Source organism: Staurois parvus, unplaced genomic scaffold (genome assembly GCF_062004578.1).
Source record: "Staurois parvus isolate SC_StPar_1 unplaced genomic scaffold, SC_StPar_1.0 ptg001142l, whole genome shotgun sequence".
Classification (NCBI taxonomy): domain Eukaryota; kingdom Metazoa; phylum Chordata; class Amphibia; order Anura; family Ranidae; genus Staurois; species Staurois parvus.
In genome coordinates, this window is record NW_028318938.1 from 84,287 (window position 1) to 105,377 (window position 21,091).

The window sequence follows — 21,091 nt, forward strand, 5'->3', positions numbered from 1 at the left end:
TACAGTCTACTTTTATACAATAAAATCGTTTGTAAACAGAAAAAAGGAGGAACAGAGCAGAAAGGATCAATTGGCCTTTTTATACAATGCAGAGGATTAACCCCTTAGGTTCCACAGACTGTACTGTGTGTGGTGAGGTTTAAGTAAGCTACAGACTATACAATATTCTTTCCTTCCACTATGGGTGGAAAAAAAGACAATTGCTCAATCCCCCCATCAACACAGTCCGAATGGATAGGGGAATCACTCCTGCCGCACAACTGTGTTCTGCCAACAGGAAACCTTCCCTGCCAGCAGAACACTGATCCCTGTTAGCTGCTATAGACCTCCGGCAGTGATCGAATGCAAAAAGTCCCAGAGGACGGTTGTACTGAATGTGATTGACGGATCATCTTCAGTACAACCAGCCTGCCCATAGATGGGTCAGATCTCGGCTGGTCCTTACTAAACCTGTCCATATTTGATCCACTTATGGCCAGCTGTAGAAAAAGTCTAATTTATTGCTGATAAAAGAGTTAGAGAAGATCTGAAGATTTAGACAATTGAATGTTAATCTGTCCCAGAATATAATTGTCTCAGTCAGTCCTGTTATACTCACCGTAATTCCTCTATCCGGCTTGTTGTCAGAGCCGCCATCAGATCCCCGAAATGAGGACCCTCCAGATTGTTATCAGACAGGTCCAGTGTCCTCAGTGTCGGGTTATTTCTTATTCCAGATGCCAGGTGGGGGCAGGAACTGTCTGTCAGGTCATTATAGGACAATCTGTAGAAGAAGAAAAGAATGTTACCAGAAGAAAATGAATCCCCCCCCCCCCCCAGGAATGAATGGAACTATTCTATACATGGATGGAACTCATTTCTCTTTATTGGAATCATTTCTATTCACTTTATAAATCTCCAGGAAATAGAATTTTATAAGACAAATGTTATAATGGAGTAGACCCCCCAATATTGTCCTCCATGTGTACAGACGGTGATATCTCCATACACAGGATGAGCACAGAATACCACTGACATGACTCGTATTGTGCTATCATCTCCTTGTGTATGGAGCATGAATGGGATCAGCAGACAGTGTGAGGCCGGAATCAGCATTGCTAGTGATTGGACGGGAGGATTTTATCTGATATTCTATTTATCTCTGCTAATAAGAGCTCTGTACTCATAGGAAGTCATGGGGGACCCCGACACTGAATAGTAGATGTGTAGTAATGGGGGATCCCCTGACACTGAATAGTACATGTGTAGTAATTGGGGATCCCCTGACACTGAATAGTAGATGTGTAGTAATGGGGGATCCCCTGACACTGAATATAAGATGTGTAGTAATGGGGGATCCCTTGACACTGACTAGTGGATGGTTGTGTTAGGTGATCGGAAGCTCATATGAGGCTCTAATTGCCAGTGGCGTAGGATGAGGGGGGGCAGCCGATGCAGTCGCCCCATGCGCAACATTTAAAGGAGAGCAAAAATTAGTCCCTGGCCAGCGCCCTGGTGACATTGCACGGGCTGCAGAGACCCAAGGGCAGCACACTACTCTCACCATTGAGAGCAGTGCTTGCCGGTGACACAGGCAGCGCCTTGGGCAGAGTTGGGGGGAAATAGGAGGTGGGGGAGGCCATTATCTCTGGAAGTGGAGGCAGCAGCTTATTCCTGGTCATTGTGTGGTGAGCAGTACTGAGCAGGTCTGTGCAACTGCAACATACAAATAATGACAGGAGTATAATGGGGGGGGCAGGGACTCCACCCAACCCCATCACCTGTCATAGAGGGATCCAATTCTCCATCCACAGCTATGCCACCCTGGACATTCCAGTACACTGCACAGCACACCTCCATTACAAGGCAGGTCTCCTCTTCTAAGCCAGGATCTATGCAGGATGAGAGGGCACTCACTTCTGCTCTCCAGTGCAGGCACCCACAAGAGGGGCTGCATGTGCACAATACACACATACATGATACACACACACTGTGCACACACATGATACACACATTCTGCACACACACAATACACACATGACACACACAACCCCTGCTGGCACCAGCAGTGAGGTAACAGGTATGCTTCCCACTATGTCTGCTGAGGTGGATGGCTCGTGTTCCAGGGTTCCTTTCCTTGAACTCTCTAAGCTGCCATCAGGGTGGACTTGTCGAAACACCTGGGCCATTACTGTATCAGACAGGTGTACATTCTCTCGTTCTAGTAGAGGATGAATTCCTTTTTTACATTCTGTCAGTATCAAAACATTCGGAACATCTGAAATACTTCTGATGTCGAGGATTCTCCCTCTCTGATCAGGGATGCAGGCTGTCAGCATCTGCTCGACCCGGTTTTCAGTCCAGTCATCTCCAGGGAGGCTCAGCACCGCACACCATTCTGGCATTCTCCTCTTGGTACCATGCAGTGATCTGCATGGGTTCCATCCTTTCTTCCTGGGGTTCACAGACTCTCTGGACAGGGAGATCCCGGACAAGCCCCCACATGTACCACTACCCCGTTAGGAGTTGCTGAATTGTTTTCAGGTTCCCTGTGGATCTGGACCCCACTCTGAAAGCCCAACCCCCTCTGACATCACAGTACACTCTTAACTGAAATAAATCACCACCAGAAAGTGAATTCTCACACCTATTGAAGTAAACTAGTAAGAGGTTTATAGCAAACTTCAATATGGCTTGGTTACACAGCATAAACAGAATTAGAATGTGTAAAATCAATTGATACTTGTGTTGATTTAAAGTTAAGGAAAACTAACCCACTAGTTTTCAGAAACTAAACCAATACCCTCAACCTGACGTGGCCTTACAGTCCCCAGTGAGCAGCTAGGACTATCAAACAGGTAGACTAGCTCCCTTTGGGCCCTCAGGACCTGATGGCAAGGAGATAGCCTGAAATAAGGAAAAGAGCTCTTTACCCCAAAACAACCAATGTTCTTTAAAGGCAATGAAGAGTCTTCCACGCACGTGATGGGGCCCAGTTGGTGCGAAGTGAAGAGACGTGTGGACTCTAACTCTCTGAGGAACAGTGTAATAAAGAGAGAAAAGAATAACACTCCCCTTGCAAGCAGAAATTTTATAAATGTAATGTTCCTTTAGGGCACTAGTCACTTCTGAGTCTAAAGAAACAAGTGGCTAATCTGATAAAAGTGATTGTTGGTACAGGGCAACTTTTCTTTGGGCTACAGGACTTTTGGAGCAATAGGGAAAAGGCCTCCTTAGCAGAGTGAATTGATGATGATGGTGACACAGCGGTGGTTTGGCCTGTGGATTGTCTGTCCTGCTATCAGTTCTGATGGTAAGGCTGTGCTAAGTGTAATCAGATAATAGTGGCTAAAGGAACTAGGCCGCAACTTCAAAATAACTATGTGCAATGTCCGCAACTTTGTGCAGGAAAATAGCAAAGGTGGAGCAGGTGTCAGTGTTCTCTGTCTTTGATAATGCTTGGGACTCTCTCACCCGAGGTGTCAGGAATGGACTCGCCAATGGTGGTGGGACTCACCTGCCTTGTGGTCAGTTAAGGTTTGGGTTTGTTGCACCTTGTACGTATTTGTGTTAGTTTTGAGTTTGGTTTGTTTGCACTGTGTTTATGTTTGTGTTGCCTTTAATAAATTATATTGTTTTACACGCTATACCTGAAGTCTGTGTTTCCCTGGGTCGGTCCACACACCTCTGGTCATACCTGGAGCCCTGACATTACACCAAGGTCAGTCCTGACCAGAAGTGGCTGCACATGGAAGCCATCTTGGCTTTTTGTTGTGAAGGATGCATCTTGAGGAGGTTGTGTATTTGTCTCTGCTAGTCTTAGATGACAGTGAATATGCCTATCAGACTCTGAAGGAGTATGCCAGGGATCAGCTGCTAGAATGCATACGGATCGCTCATTTCCTAGTAGATCAGGGCACAGAGTTCTCTGAGGTGCAACCATTGATTCAGGCTTGTGCGGAGTTGGCTTCATCTAGTACCCCTGAAAGCAGGGATGACTTTTTGCCGCCATTTAGTGCAGACCAAGTAGAGTCACTGGTATGGTTATTGGAGGATGATGTGGATTGTTTCTTGGAGCATTATTCAGCATGTTCACAACAGGTGCTAGTGGATTGTATAAACGCAGTGCAGTCTTTGGTCAGACAGGCTTTGTGTAAGCTGAGCTTTGTTCAACCCATACTGCAGACATGGACAGATTTGTTACACCCAGCCTCAGTCAGCTTGCAACAACCCAGTCCTGCTTCTAATCATTCCTCTGCTCAAAGCTCTCTTCCTCCATTCCCCACAGCACCCCCAGTGACAGCCCAGTATGCCCTGCTATCAACCACATGTTAGTCCCCTGTTCCCACTCACTGCACCTATCCTGCCTTTAACCCTGTAAAGAAGTCATCTGTAGAAGCTGCTCCCTCCGTTTACAGACCTGCATTTACTTACAGTGCTCCAGTAACTAAAACCAAGAAGAAGCGAAAATTCTTTCCAACCACTAACATCCTGCCAGTATCCAAACCGGTCAGCCTGCGGTCTGAGAACCCGCCTTCTGTTATCCAGCCTGGTGCCCCGGTGCCCGCTGTTCAGCCTGATGCTCGGATGCCTGATGACCCAGTGTACCCGATCCAGCCTGATGACCCGATCCAGCCTGATGACCCGATCCAGCCTGGCACCCCGGTGCCCGCGGTCCAGCCTGGCACCCCGGTGTCTGCTGTCCAGCCTGACGCCTCAGTGCCCGCGGTCCAGCCTGACGCCCTGAGCCCACTGTCTTGTCTGTTCTGTCTGATGGCCCGGTGCCCGCTGTCGTGCCAGATGGCCCGGTGACCGCTGCCTTGCCTGATGGCCCGGTGACCGCTGCTCCGCCTGATGGCCCGGTGACCGCTGCCCAGCCCGATGTGCCTCTGCCCGCTGCCCAGCCCGATGTGCCATTACATACCGTTTGGAGCGTCCTGAGGCTGCTCCTTGAGGAGGGGTACTGTCAGGAATGGATTCGCCAATGGTGGTGGGACTCACCTGCCTAGTGGGCTGCAGTACCAGGGCTGGCCAGCGGGTGCTCTCAGCAGCCAGAAGCTCACTCCTGCAATCAAGCCATCACCTGAGGCTGATTGCAGGAGGTGTATTTAAGGAATGGCCAGGCCTGCAGTCAGGTCCTTGGTGTATTGTTCCCATGAGCCCCTGTACCTGCATCCTGTCTCCTTCTTGCCTGATCCTGACTCTGCTTGATCCTGACTCTGCTTGAACTCTGTCTGCACCGACCTCGGCTACTCCTGACCAATCTTCTTCCTACTCCTTGTACCTTGTCTGCCCGTTAGCTACCGACCCGGCCCGCCTGACTATGTTGTGCTCCATATTTATTTATATATATATATATATATATCAGTTAAGGTTTGGGTTTGTTGTACGTATTTGTGTTTTGAGTTTGGTTTGTTTGCACTGCATTTATGTTTGTGTTGCCTTTAATAAATTATATTGTTTTACACGCTATACCTGAAGTCTGTGTTTCCCTGGGTTGGTCCACACACCTCTGGTCATACCTGGAGCCCTGACATTCGGGATGGCATCTGGTGAATTTTTGGCGGTTTTTCTCTCTCCTTCGATACTCTCCGGTCCTGCCTTCAGCATTCCGTCTGGTCACCTGCTAGCAGATTAGTTTTCTCCATGATGCAGCAAGGTCAGTGATCAGCAGACTCTCCTTGCCTCCTCTCTCTCCTCGGCCTGGTCCGGTCCTCCTGCAGCCAATGCACTCCTCTCTCCAGATCTCTCCCCTCTCACATTCTGTCTCCTATCACGGGCTTTTATTTATATATATATATATATATATATATATATATATATATACATACACACACACACATATACTGCCCCGCCCACACACAAGCTCCTCTGGGAAATGTTGTTCTTTACTACACTGTTCCTTAGCAAAGTCCTGCAGTTCAGCATACATGATCCATGGAGCTGCTCTACAGAGTGTGAATGCCACTGTTTTGCAGGACACTGCCAGTATGTGTTTGTTTGAACATCCTGCATCCACTTGTAGCTGGGTGTCACAAAAAATAAAAAACACATAAATGAGTTATTGTGGGGAAAAAAAAAAACATTCTGAGCAACAGACAGCATGGATTCATGAAAGACAGAAGTTTTGACACAAATCTGATTTCTTTTTATGAGGAAGTGAGAAAACCCTTAGACAAGGGAGTGGCTGTGGACGTGTTATACTTGGAAAGAGGGGTGGCTGTGGATGTGGTATACTTGGACAGAGGGGTGACTGTGGATGTGGTATACTTGGACAGAGGGGTGGCTGTGGATGTGGTATACTTGGATAGAGGGGTGGCTGTGGATGTGGTATACTTGGATAGAGGGGTGGCTGTGGACATGGTATACTGGGACAGAGGGGGGCTGTGGACGTGGTATACTTGGGACAGGGAGGTGGCTGTGGATGTGGTATACTTGGACAGAGGGGTGGATGTGGTATACTTGGATAGAGGGGTGGCGGTGGACATGGTATACTTGGACAGAGGGGTGGACGTGGTATATTGGGACAGAGGGGGGGCTGTGGACTTCATATACCTTGACAGAGGGGTGTCGGTGGACGTGGTATATTGAGACAGAGGGGGGCTGTGGGCGTGGTATACTTGGACAGAGGGGTGGCAGTGGACGTGGTATACTTGGACAAAGGGGTGGTGGTGGTGGACATGGTATACTTGGACAGAGGGGTGGTGGTGGTTGTGGTATATTGGGACAGGGGGGTGGACGTGGTATACTTGGACAGAGGGGTGGCGGTGGACGTGATATATTTGGATTTTGCAAATGCATTTGACAAAGTTTCAAACGCACGGCTAATGTGTAAAGTCTACAGGCTGGAAAAATCAGTTTGCAAATGGATAAAAAACTGGCTTAAAGATCGAATTTCGATTTGGGGCCCTATAGCCCTGGACAGCCAGGTGATGCACATCTTTACATAGACTTGCATCCAGAGTTAGAAATCAGTACCTTAGCTTTGGTTCTGTTATTTTTAGTTAGGGGATTTGAACTGGGACAGGGTTAGGGGTGTACAGGATGCCCAAGGGTACAGATGGACAAAAGGACAACTTCCTGCAACTATTTACAAGCCTTCTCTGCAACACTCTCTCTAGCCAGAACCTCCCAATGTATCACCCCAGACCCTAGATGAATTCCTCTTCTTCACCCAGTAGTCTGGAGATATCCCTGAACAGGGGATCCAGTTTCTGTCACTTTAAGACAGTCACTGGCAGGTGGCAAATATGGTGTTTCACCAGAGTGCACCTTCCACTATCTGTCCTGGGGGTGCAGGAGTACTCACTCAGATCCTCTCTTGTATTGCTGGTGAGTTGGTGGCTCTTACCAGGCCTATCAGCTAGACTGCTCCTTCCCTACTGTACATGTGGTCCTCGCTCTGGGGGCCAGGGAAGCTCTGAACTTTCTTCCTTTACAGCTCTGCTGCCTGTAGGTGAGCCCCTCTTTCCTTCTAGGCCTCCCTCTCAGGCTCCTGCCCTTCATCCCCACATATTCCTCACTGTCTTCCACCCAAACTCTCCTGCATCTGAGCAGACTTACTTTTATGAGTTGTCCTAGCCCCTTTGGCGATTGGCTTGGATCCCTCAAGAGTACAAGCCAGCCACTCCTCAGATCCACCCATTGCCTCTAGGCCTTCCTCCAAAGCTCTAGAGCAGGGGAAAATTCCAGAGGGGCTGGCCTGTAGAGCCTCTCTCCGCTCCTGACCACAATTTGACTTCCTGATTATTTTACCCAGGCTGCTGCTCAGTCCTCCTCTCTATCAATCAGGACTCTAGCTCCCCCCAGCAATCTAGGAGGGTACTGCACTAGTATATGTATGAATGTGAGTTAGGGATCTTAGATTTTAAGCTCCATGTGGGCAGGGACTGATGTGAATGTACAATATTGTGTGTGTGTATATACATATGTGTATGTGTGTGTATATATGTGTATATATATATATATATATATATATGTGTGTATGTATGTATATATATATATATATATATATATATCCCTCTCTCCCCCTCTCTGTTGGGGTCCCCCAAGGCTCTGTCCTCGGGCCCCTTCTCTTCTCCATCTACACCTCCTTCCTCGGCAAACTGATACACTCCCACGACTTCAACTATCACCTCTACGCCGAAGACATGCAAATTCACCTCTCCACCCCTCGCCTCACCCCTTCAGTCTCCGCCCGTATCACCCACCTACTGAACGACATATCAGACTGGATGTCGCTTCATTTCCTCAAAGTGAACCTTTCCAAAACTGTGCTCCTGATTTTCCCCCCAGCCCACCCCCCCCCCCCCATCACGACCAACAACGCCACCATCAGTCTCACCCCGCAAACCAAAGTCCTAGGTGTCACTCTAGACTCAAACCTGTCCTTCCAACCCCATGTCCAATCGTTGGCAAACACATGCTGGCTCCACCTCTGCAACATCTCCAAAATACGTACGTTCCTAACCCCAGACACTACTAAACTCCTCATTCACTCCCTTATTATCTCACGTCTGGACTACTGCAACTCCCTTCTCACTGACCTACCTCATCACAGACTATCCCCACTTCAGTCTATCCTGAACTCAGCGGCCAGACTCATCCACCTTACCAACCGCTCCGCTTCTGCCACCCCCCTCTGTCATTCCCTCCACTGGCTCCCGATTGCCCAACGCATTAAATTCAAACTACTAACACTGACATACAAAGCCATTCATAACGCTGCCCCAAACTACCTCACCGACCTGATACCCAAATACCACCCAACCCGTACTCTTCGCTCCTCACAAGACCTCCTACTTTCTAGATCCCTGGTCTCCACCTCCCACACCCGACTGCAGGACTTCTCCAGAACTTCCCCCATCCTCTGGAACTCACTACCCCAATCCATCAGACTGTCACCTACCCTCTTCACCTTTAGGCGCACCCTGAAAACCCATCTCTTCAGGGAAGCCTACCCCGCCCTCACCTAACAGCCGATCTCCTCCAGTCCTCCTACCACTCCATCCCCCACAGCCACTTCCTCCTGTACCACTATCCCCTCCCTCCTAGATTGTAAGCTCGAAAGAGCAGGGCCCTTGAATCCCTCGTGTTCTGTTTTGTTACTGTATTGTCTCATGTACTGTCCCCCCCACTTTAATGTACAGCGCTGAGCAAACCTTTCTGGCGCTATATAAATACTGTATAATAATAATATATATATACACACTACACTGCCAAAGGTATTGGGACACCCCTCCAAATTATTGGATTCACCTCCATGGCCACAGATGTATAAAATGAAGCACCTAGGCCTGCAGACTGCTTCTACAAACATTGGTGAATGAATGGGTCACTCTCAAGAGCTCAGTGACTCCAAGCGTGGTACTTTGATAGGTGGCCACCTGTGCAATAAGTCCATCCGTGACATTTCCTGGCTACTAAATATTCCACGCTCAACTGTTAGTGGGATTATAACAAAGTGGAAACAACTGGGAACAACAGCAACTCAGCCACCAAGTGGTAGGCCACGTCACATGACAGGGCGGGGTCAGTGCATGTTGAAGTGCACAGTGCGCAGAAGTCGCCAACTGTCTGCAGAGTCAGTAGCTAAAGACCTCCAAACTGGGTGTGGCCTTCAGATGAGTCCAACAACAGTGTGTAGAGAGCTTCATGGAATGGGTTTCCATGGCCGAGCAGCTGCATCCAAGCCTTCCATCACTAAGTGCAATGCAAAGTGTCAGAAGCAGTGGTGTAAAGCATGCCGCCACTGGACTCTAGAGCAGAGGAGACGTGTTCTCTGGAGTGACCAATCACGCTTCTCTGTCTGGCAATCCGATGGACGTGTCTGGGTTTGGAGGTTGCCAGGAGAACGGTACTTGCCTGATTGCATTGTGACAAGTGTAAAGTTTGGTGGAGGGGGGATTATGGTGTGGGCTTGTTTTTCAGGGGTTGGGCTTGGCCCCCTAGTTCCAGTGAAGGGAACTCTTAAGGCGTCAGCATACCAAGACCTTTGGACAATTTCATGCTCCCAACTTTGTGGGAAGAGTTTGGGGATGGCCTCTTCCTGCCAACATGACTGAGTCCTGTCCTCAACATTATAGAACACCTTTGGAATGAATTAGAGCAGAGACTGCAAGCCAGGCCTCCTCCCCCGACATCAGTGCCTGACCTGACAAATGTACTTCTGGAAGAATGGTCAAACCTTCCCATAGACACCCTCCTAAACCTTGTGGACGGCCTTCCCTGAAGAGTTGAAGCTGTTATAGCTGCAAAGGGCGGGCCAACTCAATATTGAGCCCTACAGACTAAGACTGGGATGCCATTAAGGTTCATGTGCATGTAAAGGCAGGCCGACCAATACTTTTGGCAATGTAGTGTAGTTGGTAAGGTTGAATAAAGACACCAGTCTATCCAATTCAATCTGTGTGTGTGGTGTTAAAACTCATATCCCTGTATATTGTGTTTACTCTACAAACCAATTTTCTGAGGGCATGGGACAAGGAAAGGAGGGAGACATACATTCGCTGGCTGTTAAGTACTTGTAAGTGATGCATATAATGTCACTTCGCATTTCTGCTGATCTGCACTCCATTATCTTCAATCCACGGCAGGTTAGGCAGGTAAGACAACAGGGGTCTGATAGACCTCTGATGTCTCATCAAGGAGGTATATCCTGAAGAAGTCAAGTGATTTAGCGTGACGTAACGCGTAGGTACGCAGGGAGGAACTTCTGGTACGCAGTGATGTCACTTCCGGCGTGGGCGCCATCTTGGTGCACCCTATACCCATGCAGTACACCCATAGTGTGTGGTGTAAAAGTGTTTGTTGTACTACAAACAAGTGAGTGGGCATTTTTTACCTGTGTGTTTTTGGCTTCATTAAAAAAACGTTTTCACACAATGGAGGATCGTTTTGTTTCATCACTGGGGTCCTGTCTGGAGGGTTTTGAGTATTGCTGATGCCAGTGGCTGGAGGAGACCTAATAGGAAAGGAGAGAGTGCCACCATTGATGACCAAAAAGAGTACTACCTGTGAGGATTGTGGGGGATCCTAAAAGTGTGCTGGCCCTGTGGGGTAATTTTAAGGAGGTGAGGGAGCATTTTGGCCATTTGAGGATTTTGCACCTATGACCACGATCGCACGAATATCACCTGCATGAGTTATGATCATTTGGAGCACGATTTTATGTGTTTTTGGACTTTATTTATTGGAGTATTTATATGTGGGGGATTCTTATTTGTATTTGGGGTTATTGTGTTTTTTTGTTTAGTGTGGCTCACAGTTCACATTTTTAGCGAATTCATCCCTGGTTAGGGATGCACACACGCATGTGCACTATTCATATTTAATGATCCCTCAGATGTGGACTGCAGGGGGATATTATCACATTTTTTGTGAATTGTTTGAACACGTGTATCACTGTAGTATGCATATCATTGGTTTTTACACTGAGGGAATTTATATACAGCGCTGCACTATTTTTATACATATTTTGCATCACATACACCTTGGGGTGAGGTATTTCAGTGCCAGCAGCATAGTGATTAGGAATACCCATATAAGTGCAGGAGGATTTTATTATACCATCTGTCAAAAAGAGTATCACGCAGAAGACAAAAGTGATATAGAGTTTTACTGAAAAAAAAAAAGAAGAAAAAAATAGCACCCAAGCACTTAGAAACCCTCCAAATTTTGACACCTCACTGCCCCCATGTACACACAAGTGTGAGCACACCTATCGGGGAGCCTACATAGAAAAACATAGATTACATTATGTGTTACATATCACCACACGCATCAGAAATAGATCAATGATTCTATGACCACTATTCACATTTGACTCTAAAGTGAGGACCTGTCATGGCTTTTAAAGTGTCTCCTATGGAAAGTATAGTGTACCAAAGTTCATCTTCATTTTGTGGGTGTACACAATTCTAAAGCTTGACATGTTGGGTATCTATTGATGTAACATCACCTCATCTTTCCAATATTTTTTACTGATAATTTGCACTTGATAAACCATTGCACAAAAATTGCATGACGTAAAAACAACTACTATTTTATTTTCCAGGCTATATACTTTCAGAAAATATATAATTTTGGGGGGTTTAACTAATCTTCAGGCCGAACATTCTTTTTAACGTGTGTAAAAAAATGCAAAGATGGCAATGAAAGTGTTAAAATAATGATTGAAACCAGCATTTCAATGAACTCATCTTCTTTGCTGATTATTAACCTCCCTAGCGGTCTGATTATGTCCATATTTGTGCTCAAAGTGGTACATTTTTTTGCATGGAAATATGTATTTTTTTATTGTAGGCCTGTAATTTTTAGAAATAACTCACTGAAATCTGTCCGAACAAGAGCCTAGTAAACATCCCGGGTATGTTAAAATTTGAAACTCGAAATCATAAATTATAATTTAATAAATAATCATAAAAAATAATAATAAAATAATAAAAAATTTAATTCAATAATATAATCAAAACAAAAACACTGAAATATGAAATAGAGCGCCAGGTTCGCACATCACTGAGCAAAGTCGCAAAATCGTTTTCAGTGTCTGATGACGAATTTCCCCCACGAATCATTATCACTCAATTCTGCAAGTGGTTCTAATTTACTATCACTGTTCTCTAGCCGGTCTAAAACCGCTTTTGACCTAAAGGGACGCTTTTTGGACGCCATGGACATTTCTCAGTTTCCAGGAAGAAAGAACAGTAAAAATGCAGGCAGGGCGCCGGACAAAGCACTCGGGACAAAATGTATGTGAAATGGTTTGATACAGGAATGTTTTACTATGTGATTTTAGTGTATTTAGTGAATGTCACTGTTTGTCATTTTCAAATTTCCCACCGTTCTGTCCCCCGTACGTCCTAACGCTCGCAGGGGACGGAACCCAGAAAACAGATGCTGGCATCCGCCGGAGGACATTACAGGGGACACTGCAGGAGGGACATCGTGGTAGCGCAGGACAAGGTAAGAGAAGAACAGATCCCAGAGCAGCGCCGCATGGTAAGCCCGAGTGTAGCTCGGGGTTACCGCTTGTGGTACTGAAACTTTACTCCGAGCTACACTCAGGAATACCGCCAGGGAGGTTAAGTGATCTTATCAATAAATGGATTGGGAATTTCCTGCTGGGGTCACATATAACATTGAAGATTCATGGAACTCTAAGGTCAGAGCAGAGACCCCACAGACACGACCAATGGTGTCACTGCTACTTGTCTAACACAGAAATTCCATAGATCAGATTCTGCTGCCTCTACTCATCTGTACATTTGCTGCAACAATCTAATACATTCACACAGATGCCTATAGAGTCCACATATAACAGACAACAAGAAGCACCAACAATTTGTAACTTCTCCAGAGCTGCTCCCATCCTCTGAAACTCCTCAATGCCGACTATCTTCTACTCTGTCCACGTTTAGATGATCCCTGAAAACTCATCTTTTCAGAGAGGCCTATCCTGCCCCCACCTAACAATTATACATGGATTTTGTCCATCAGCCCATCAACCACAGTTATTACCTCTTGTATCTCTCTACCCGCCCTCTTCGATTGTAAGCTCTAACAAGCTGGGCCCTCTGATCCTTCCTGTATTAAATTGTATTGTAATTGTGCTGTCTGCCCTTATGTTGTGAAGCCCGGCATAAACTGTAGGCACTATATAAATCCAATATAATAATAATAATTTCTCTGGGGAAATTTCTGAAAATTTTATTATTAATAGTTAATATTTACCCCAGACTCTTGATGTTGTGTAGAACCGGTACAAGTTTTCTCAATCCTTCACTCTGAATATTACATGAACGTAGATTTACTTCTTCTTTCTCTCTGCAGGATTGAAGGATAAAGGACAGCACAGAGCAGTCCAGAGGGCTGAGGGGGACATTGGAAAAGTCAATGTTGTTTGATCCAATACATTGTGACACCAGAGCCTTATTCCTGCTCTCATGGAGATAGTAGAATACATTAAGAAGATCTCTGTTGCCTCTTATGGATGTGTCAGGTCTTTGTTCTGGTATTTTCTCCCGGATCCAGGTGATGACGTGTCTGACAGCCTGAGTAGACAATTCTCCCACATGAGACTTTAACATGGATCTAGTAGAAGAGTCTGAAAAACCACAGAGGAAACGGAGGAATATTTCAGCACGGCCATCTTTGTAAGTCCCATCAAGTGTTTCCTGTAATGTGTTAGCATTATAGTCAATAAAATGTACTAAAGCAGCAGAAAACTCCTGAAGAGTGAGATGTAAGAAGGTGTAATCCACATCAGGAGGCTGACCAGATTCCATCAGGAAAGATGAAAAGAGATGTTTATCATTTCTCACACCGAATGACTCCAGATGACGCTCATCAAATACAATCATGTGATTCATGACTCCATGTTCTGCCATCCACCCCATAGATGTCAGCAGTTCCCGGGCAGTGTGAGCACCATCTGTATTCTGGCTGTGATTGCCCAGAATGTTGGAGAAAAAAGTCACAAAGAGTTGTGTCACTGTTTTGGGTAATGATGTCATCAGCTGATCGGTGATTGTTGGTTGGACTCTGAAGCACATTGATAACACTGTACAGATGATCCAGCAGTATGCTGGGATATAACAGAAAGTGTACAGCGTGTCATTCTCCTGCACATAATGAAAAGCCTTCTCTGACCATTCCTCATTTCCAAAGAAATTATTGAAGAAGATCCGTCTGTCTTCATGGAGAAATCCCACAATCTCTGCTATTCTCTGGAAAACATCGGTATTAACTGATGTCAGTCTGGTTGGACGGCTGGTCATCAGTACAGAGCAACCCTTAAGAACACTCTGCCTCACCAAACTGACCACAATCTCACCAAAATGTGTTCTCTGCTTTGGATTGGACAGTTTACTTGATCTGAAATCCATTTGGTGAATACTTTCATCCAAGCCATCAAATATAAACAGAAGTCTCTCTGGATCTTGTAAAATATTTCCAATCTGACCCTCCAGATGTGGATATTGTTGAAGAATCATCTCCTCTAAACTGACCTCTCCCAGTCTATTAAGGTCCCGGTATCTGAAGAAGAAGACAAAGGCAAATCTTTGGTAGTGTTTTCCGGTAACCCAGTCATAGACAAACTTCTGCATCAGTGTGGTCTTCCCTATTCCTGGTACTCCACTCACCATCACTGCATGTGGTACACATTGGGACTGGTGGTTCCATCGAAACAGCTTGTTGGGGGAAATGTGTTCCAGTCCAGTTTGTTTTTTCTTCAAGCATTCCTCATGTTTTACCCCGGTCTGTATTATCTCATTCTGGGGACGCTGCCGGAACTGATCAGTGGAGACTACAATCAGCTTCACATAACGCTCATTGATGAGGAATCTTTGTGGTTCCAGGGTAGTTCCTGGGGGTCTATGCTCCACTAGAGTCTCAGTCTTCTCCATCAGATGTTGTTTGTGCTTTTTCTGAATATCTGGGAATATAATAGAAATATTTTTTGATTCAGGTTAAAACAGTAGTTGAGAAAGTATAAGCAGTACTCCCAGTGGAAGGGGTGCTGTCAGGGTCTTCCTTTACCACCCTTCAAAGTTCAATGTGTCCCCTTGGTCTCCTCCCCACATATTTCCAATAAGTACCCTATGCTGCCTCTTCTATACTCTGTGGCTAGTGTTGGCATCTCCAGGTCCAGGATGTCTCAGGTGAGATCACACCTGACTGGAGATACTTTAGTATGCTGACATTAATCAGAATAGGACCTCCAGCTAATTACAGCTCTTTTTGCAGCTCTGAGATGTCATGTTTGAATACCATAAGCTTCAAAGGGAGATGATGCTGGAAGCTGAAAAGTTGTGTCACTAAAAGCCACGTTATTCAGGAACTCCCACCTTTCACCATGCCAACCAACCACAATACTGCACTTTGTATGGTAGAAGTACAAAAAAGCACTGACCCCCATCCTCTACAGTAACCTCAATATAATTTAAATTAATCAAATTAATAAAATGAAATGTGAATATACTGTAATGATATACAATGATCCAGATATACAAAATACATCTTTGACCAAGAATTTCTATGAATATAAAATAATAAAACCAAGAATGTTGGCCACTTTCCAACTACCTAATATATATGTGTGCCAGCAAGGTAGGTGGGCCGTATCGTCCATGCGTCACACATATGCATCTATGGTGCACCTCTGTTCTGTGCGGAAAGCACTACCAGCGTGACTGAGCAGTCACTATTTATAAATGGGAGGTGGTGGGGGTTCCTAATCATGTGACTGCTATAACAGCCAATCACAGCGATCACATTACCAGGAATTCAACTTCTGCCTTCTGTCCTCAGAGCCCAATAAAGAGGTGTTGGTGAAAGGTTAAAGAGAATCAGTGGTCATAGGAGAATGTTGTCTTCTAATTTTTAATTTTAAGTGTATGTTACCCAAACATTTCATATTCCCGATATTTGTCTGTTGTACCATAGGCAGTACTTGTGATAAAGTCTCCTGTTCTCTTTGTATTGCTTCCTTTGTGAGAAATACCTGGTGTTCCCACCAGTCCCTCTGCTTTATTACTTCAAACCTATTTCTTCCTCCCCAGCATTGTCAGTCATAAAGAAATACTTATAATTAAAAATTATTTTTTCCTAAGGATGCGCATGTGACATACATGTGACATGAATGTACAGATTTGAGTACATAAGATTTGACCTGTAGCAATATAAAATAAAAATAGGACTATCTTGCTCAACTTGCCAGCCTACCCCAGTATAATAATGGCTATTGTCAGCAAGGAGCATAGATAGGTATAACTTATCAAAGAGGGGGATAAGAAAGCCAATTCAAACTGCCAGCCAGTTTGCCAACTATTAAAAACCAAATTGACCTGTCTAAGAACATGCGTCCAGTAAAACGTAAGTGCGTCAGACGTGCGTCGGAAGTGCGATCGTGGCCATCTTTGTTTGAGGAACATGCTGTTTCTGCCAGGATAAGACCTGATTGGAATATTTCAGATGCTAGAAGCAGTTTGTTGGAGTTTTAGATGTAAGTTGATGAATAAAATGTTATATTTTAACACTTTATAGCCTTTAAATATCTGATTTGCTTTATGAGGAATATGGGAACACGCTAACAGGAATATAAAGGAGCCTGGAGGTGCCAGCATCTACTGTGTGGGAAAAGCTTGACATTACCTTCATAGGGTAATTACCCATTGCTGCACCAGTTGGAGTGTTTTCACTTGAGTTGCACACTTTGGAGTTCACTATTGGGTTTTATTTATTTTTGCAGTGAATGAGTTTACTACCACATTAAGCTGTGAACACGGTCATTGTGTTTGGAGTGTTTACTTTTGTCCACGTGTGTTCATATTTGTGTATATTTATTTTGTTTATATATATATATATTTTTTTTTTCTCTTTGCACTTTTTATACACATGATATGCAGTGTGCATGACACATTTATATTTGCACAAGCGTTTGTTTGTAAAAGGTAATACACTATTTTTAGTTTATGTTTTTTTGAGGTACAAGAACACTGAAATACAACATGCTGGAGTATCATATACAGCATAACACGATGTGATTTGAAGGTGAAAAAGAAAGTGATTTGTACATTTGGAGATTTCAGAGACATTTGTGGGACTTTTTATGAATTTATGGTTTATTTATTGATTTATGAATTTATTCACTTGATTTATTTATTTAATCAATTGTTTGAGGTGTAGATATTAGAATTGGGTAGAGTGTCGTTGAAGAGAGATTTCACACATTATATCACTTTCAAGGGTGAAAGTTTTTTTCTTTTCTTCTGGGTCAGGAATGTTATAGTTTTAGTTGGGAGTGTGCACAGCTATTGGTTTCAGATTGTATACAAGATTTGTATTTGCCAGTGTGTGGTCAGCCAGCTGGATTGGAGTGGAGGCTCCCTCCGGTGGTGGCCAAAAGGTAGCACAGGCTGTGAAAGGATATCACGGCTGATCTTATATACAGTTTTATATATTCAAAGTTAAGTTCTCTTTATTCCCTCTTACCCCAAGTCACGGCCGCACGTGCGTGCCTCAGTTAGCTAGTCGCTGTAAGCGTGGCGTGTGGGTGACCCGTGACAGAGCGTCTTTCAATATATGCATTTTTTTTTACCTAAATTTGTGTTCTTACTTGTGCTGTTCTGTTGAATGATAGGGAGAGATTTACTAAAACTGGAACACGCAGAATCTGGTGCAGCTGTGCATGGGAGCCAATCAGCTTCTAACTTCAGCTTGATCTGTTAAAGGATAAGTTCACCTTTTGGACAAAAATAATAAATGCACATTTTTTTGCAGGTAAAAAAATGTGCATTTATTATTATTGTCCAAAGGAGCCTGGAAAGCATTGCACCGGTGATCAGTGGATCTCTGATATCATGCAGGTCTCCTGCAGACCTGTCAAAATATGTGCTTGGCCATACGGGATGGTACAGGGTATAAGGGATTTACTGGGTGTACTGGATGTACGGGATGTATGGGGGGTATGGGATGTACAGGGTGTAGTGGATGTACGGGGATATAGGAGATGTACAGGATGTAGGGGATGTACTGTGTGTAGGGATGTATGGGGTGTAGGGATGTATGGAGTGTACTGGATGTAGGGGATGCATGGGATGTACGGGGTGTAGGGATGTACGGGGTGTACCAAATGTAGGGGATGTACGGGGTGTACTGGAGGTACGGGGTGTACTAGATGTACGGGGTGGTATGGGATGTACGGGGATATAGGAGATGTACAGGATGTAGGGGATGTATGGTGTGTAGGGATGTACGGGGTGTACCAAATGTAGGGGATGTACGGGGTGTACTGGATGTACGGGGTGTACTAGATGTACGGGGATATAGGAGATGTACAGGATGTAGGGGATGTATGGTGTGTAGGGATGTATGGGTTGTACGGGGTTTACTGGATGTACGGGGTGTATGGGCTGTACAGGCATGTACGGGGCGTATGGGATGTACAGGCATGTACGTGGTGTATGGAATGTACGGGGTGTAGGGGATGTATGGGGTGTACTGGATTTAGGGGAAGTATGGGGTGTACTGGATTTAGGAGATGTATGGGGTGCATGGGGTGTACGGAATGAACTGTGGAGCGCCGTGGTAGTTCATTGAACACTACAAGCCCATGGCCGCTAAGGCTGTTGGGACTTGCAGTTCATTCATTCATTCCGAGAATCCAGCAGAATCTGATCCCGTGTTTTATAAGATATAATGTGTTTTGTTTTTTTTTTACCTTTCAGCTCTGGAGTCAGCGAGTGTCCGAGTTCATCCAGCAGAATCTGACCCACCAGACGATCACCTATACAGAGGAATAGAAGATGACGGGTCTGAGTCATGTATGATTGAAGCTGACATTTCACAAACTACACATTAGATTTATGTCCAAACAAAAGAAAATACATTAAAGCTGAACTCGGGGATAAGGAAATATTGTGTGAATATATTCATCCTGTGTATTGTTCCTTGAATCTTGGTAGCTTTGTGTTCTTCCAGATCTTTGCAGTAATCAGTATGAGACTTTAGTCTCTGTGCAGTTTTCTGTAATAAAGACCGCTCACTGCTGCTCCCTCTACTCTAAGCCGGCCATACAAGAATTTTCTCTTGAAAACATTTTCTAAGAGTTTATATTCTAATTTTGCACCATTAGTGGGTCACAGAAATGCCCGATTTTTGTGCCACCATCAGATTTGAGTTCTTGGGCATGTTGGAAATTTTTTAAAAAATGAACAAATTTCTAATCAATGATAGGAGAATCAAAAAATAAATTAAGCCGGCCATACACAGGTCGATTTAGGAAATAATTTTCTAAGAATTTTCATACGAAATTCGCACCATTTGTGGGGCCACAGAAACAGCAGATTTTCTTGCGACCATTTGAGTGGCCGAATAAAATTTGAGTGATCGGGCATGTTGGAAATGTTTTTGAAAAACGAACAAATTTGTCATTAATGATGAGAGAATCGTGTGAGCAATATAATTGAAAAAGAAATGAGCATGAGCTGTGATCTTGAAAGAAAAGAAAATGAGGTGAAATTGAAGGCTTGATTGGTCGAATTTTGAAATCAATGGTGGCACCATCGGATTACAAAATGCATTAAATTTCTGATTTTCTAAAAAAAATTGGTTCGGAATTTGACCCATGTATGGCCTGCATAGCACCAATTGTCACAGTAAAATATTTTAGTAGTGTTGTGTTACACTATTTGATTCATTATTATTTCTTTGTGACCATCAATTGTTTATTATTGCTCTGTGTCTTTAACCGCTCCAATACCGGGCAATTTTACCCCCTTCCTCCCCGGGCCATTTTTCAGGTTTCAGCGCTCTCACACTTTGAATGACAATTGCGCGGTCATACAATATTGTACCCAAACTTAAATTTTATCATATTCTTCACACAACTAGAGCTTTCTTTTGGTGGTATTTAATCACCGCAGGGATTTTTATTTTTTGCTAAATTAACAAAAAAAGACCGAAAATTTTGAAAATAAAAAAACATTTTTCTTTGTTTCTTTTATAAAATTTTGCAAATAAATAATTGTTCTTCATAAATTTAGGCCGAGATGTATTCTGCTACATGTCTTTGGTGAAAATAACCCAAATTAGGATGTATTATTTAGTTTGTAGGAAAGTTATAGAGTTCACAAATTATGGTATAGATCTGAATATTGATCAATCCTGAAGTACTGACAGCCAATCTAATTTTTTCAGGTCCAAGAATGTCAGGACAGGACAGATATCCCCCAAATGACCCCTTTTTGCAAAGTAGACAGTCCGGCCTATTTCATAACAGGCATGCCGAGTTTTTTGAAGTTGTAATTTTTTTGTCATAATTTTTCGGAAAATTAAAAAAATTATTTTCACTATTTTTTTTTACATACTGTCACCAGTGCAGTACATCGTCATCATATAACTGGCATGGACAGTGATCAGGGACACTGACTGGTGACAGTATGAAAAAAAAAATTATAATTTTTTTTTTATTATTAGTTTTCATTTTTTATTAAATTTTTTCTCGTTTAAGATTTTTTTTTTTTCATATTTCACTATGACCAAAGTAGTACAATGTTACCATAGTAACATTGTACTACTTTGGGGAAGTGATCAGTATTTTTCTTTTTTT

General features: G+C 44.1%; 1 protein-coding gene across 1 annotated transcript in view; it reads right to left on the bottom strand.

Moving 5' to 3' along the window:
• LOC149439249 (NACHT, LRR and PYD domains-containing protein 3-like) overlaps positions 1–21,091 on the bottom strand; it is a 76,434-nt gene that overhangs the window by 28,639 nt on the left and 26,704 nt on the right. The window contains exons 5-7 of the mRNA XM_089659251.1: positions 19,202–19,267; positions 13,711–15,415; positions 599–763 (exon numbers count right to left, since the gene is read on the bottom strand). Coding sequence (XP_089515377.1) covers positions 599–763; positions 13,711–15,415; positions 19,202–19,267 — 1,936 coding nt within the window. The remainder of the gene's footprint in view (positions 1–598; positions 764–13,710; positions 15,416–19,201; positions 19,268–21,091) is intronic.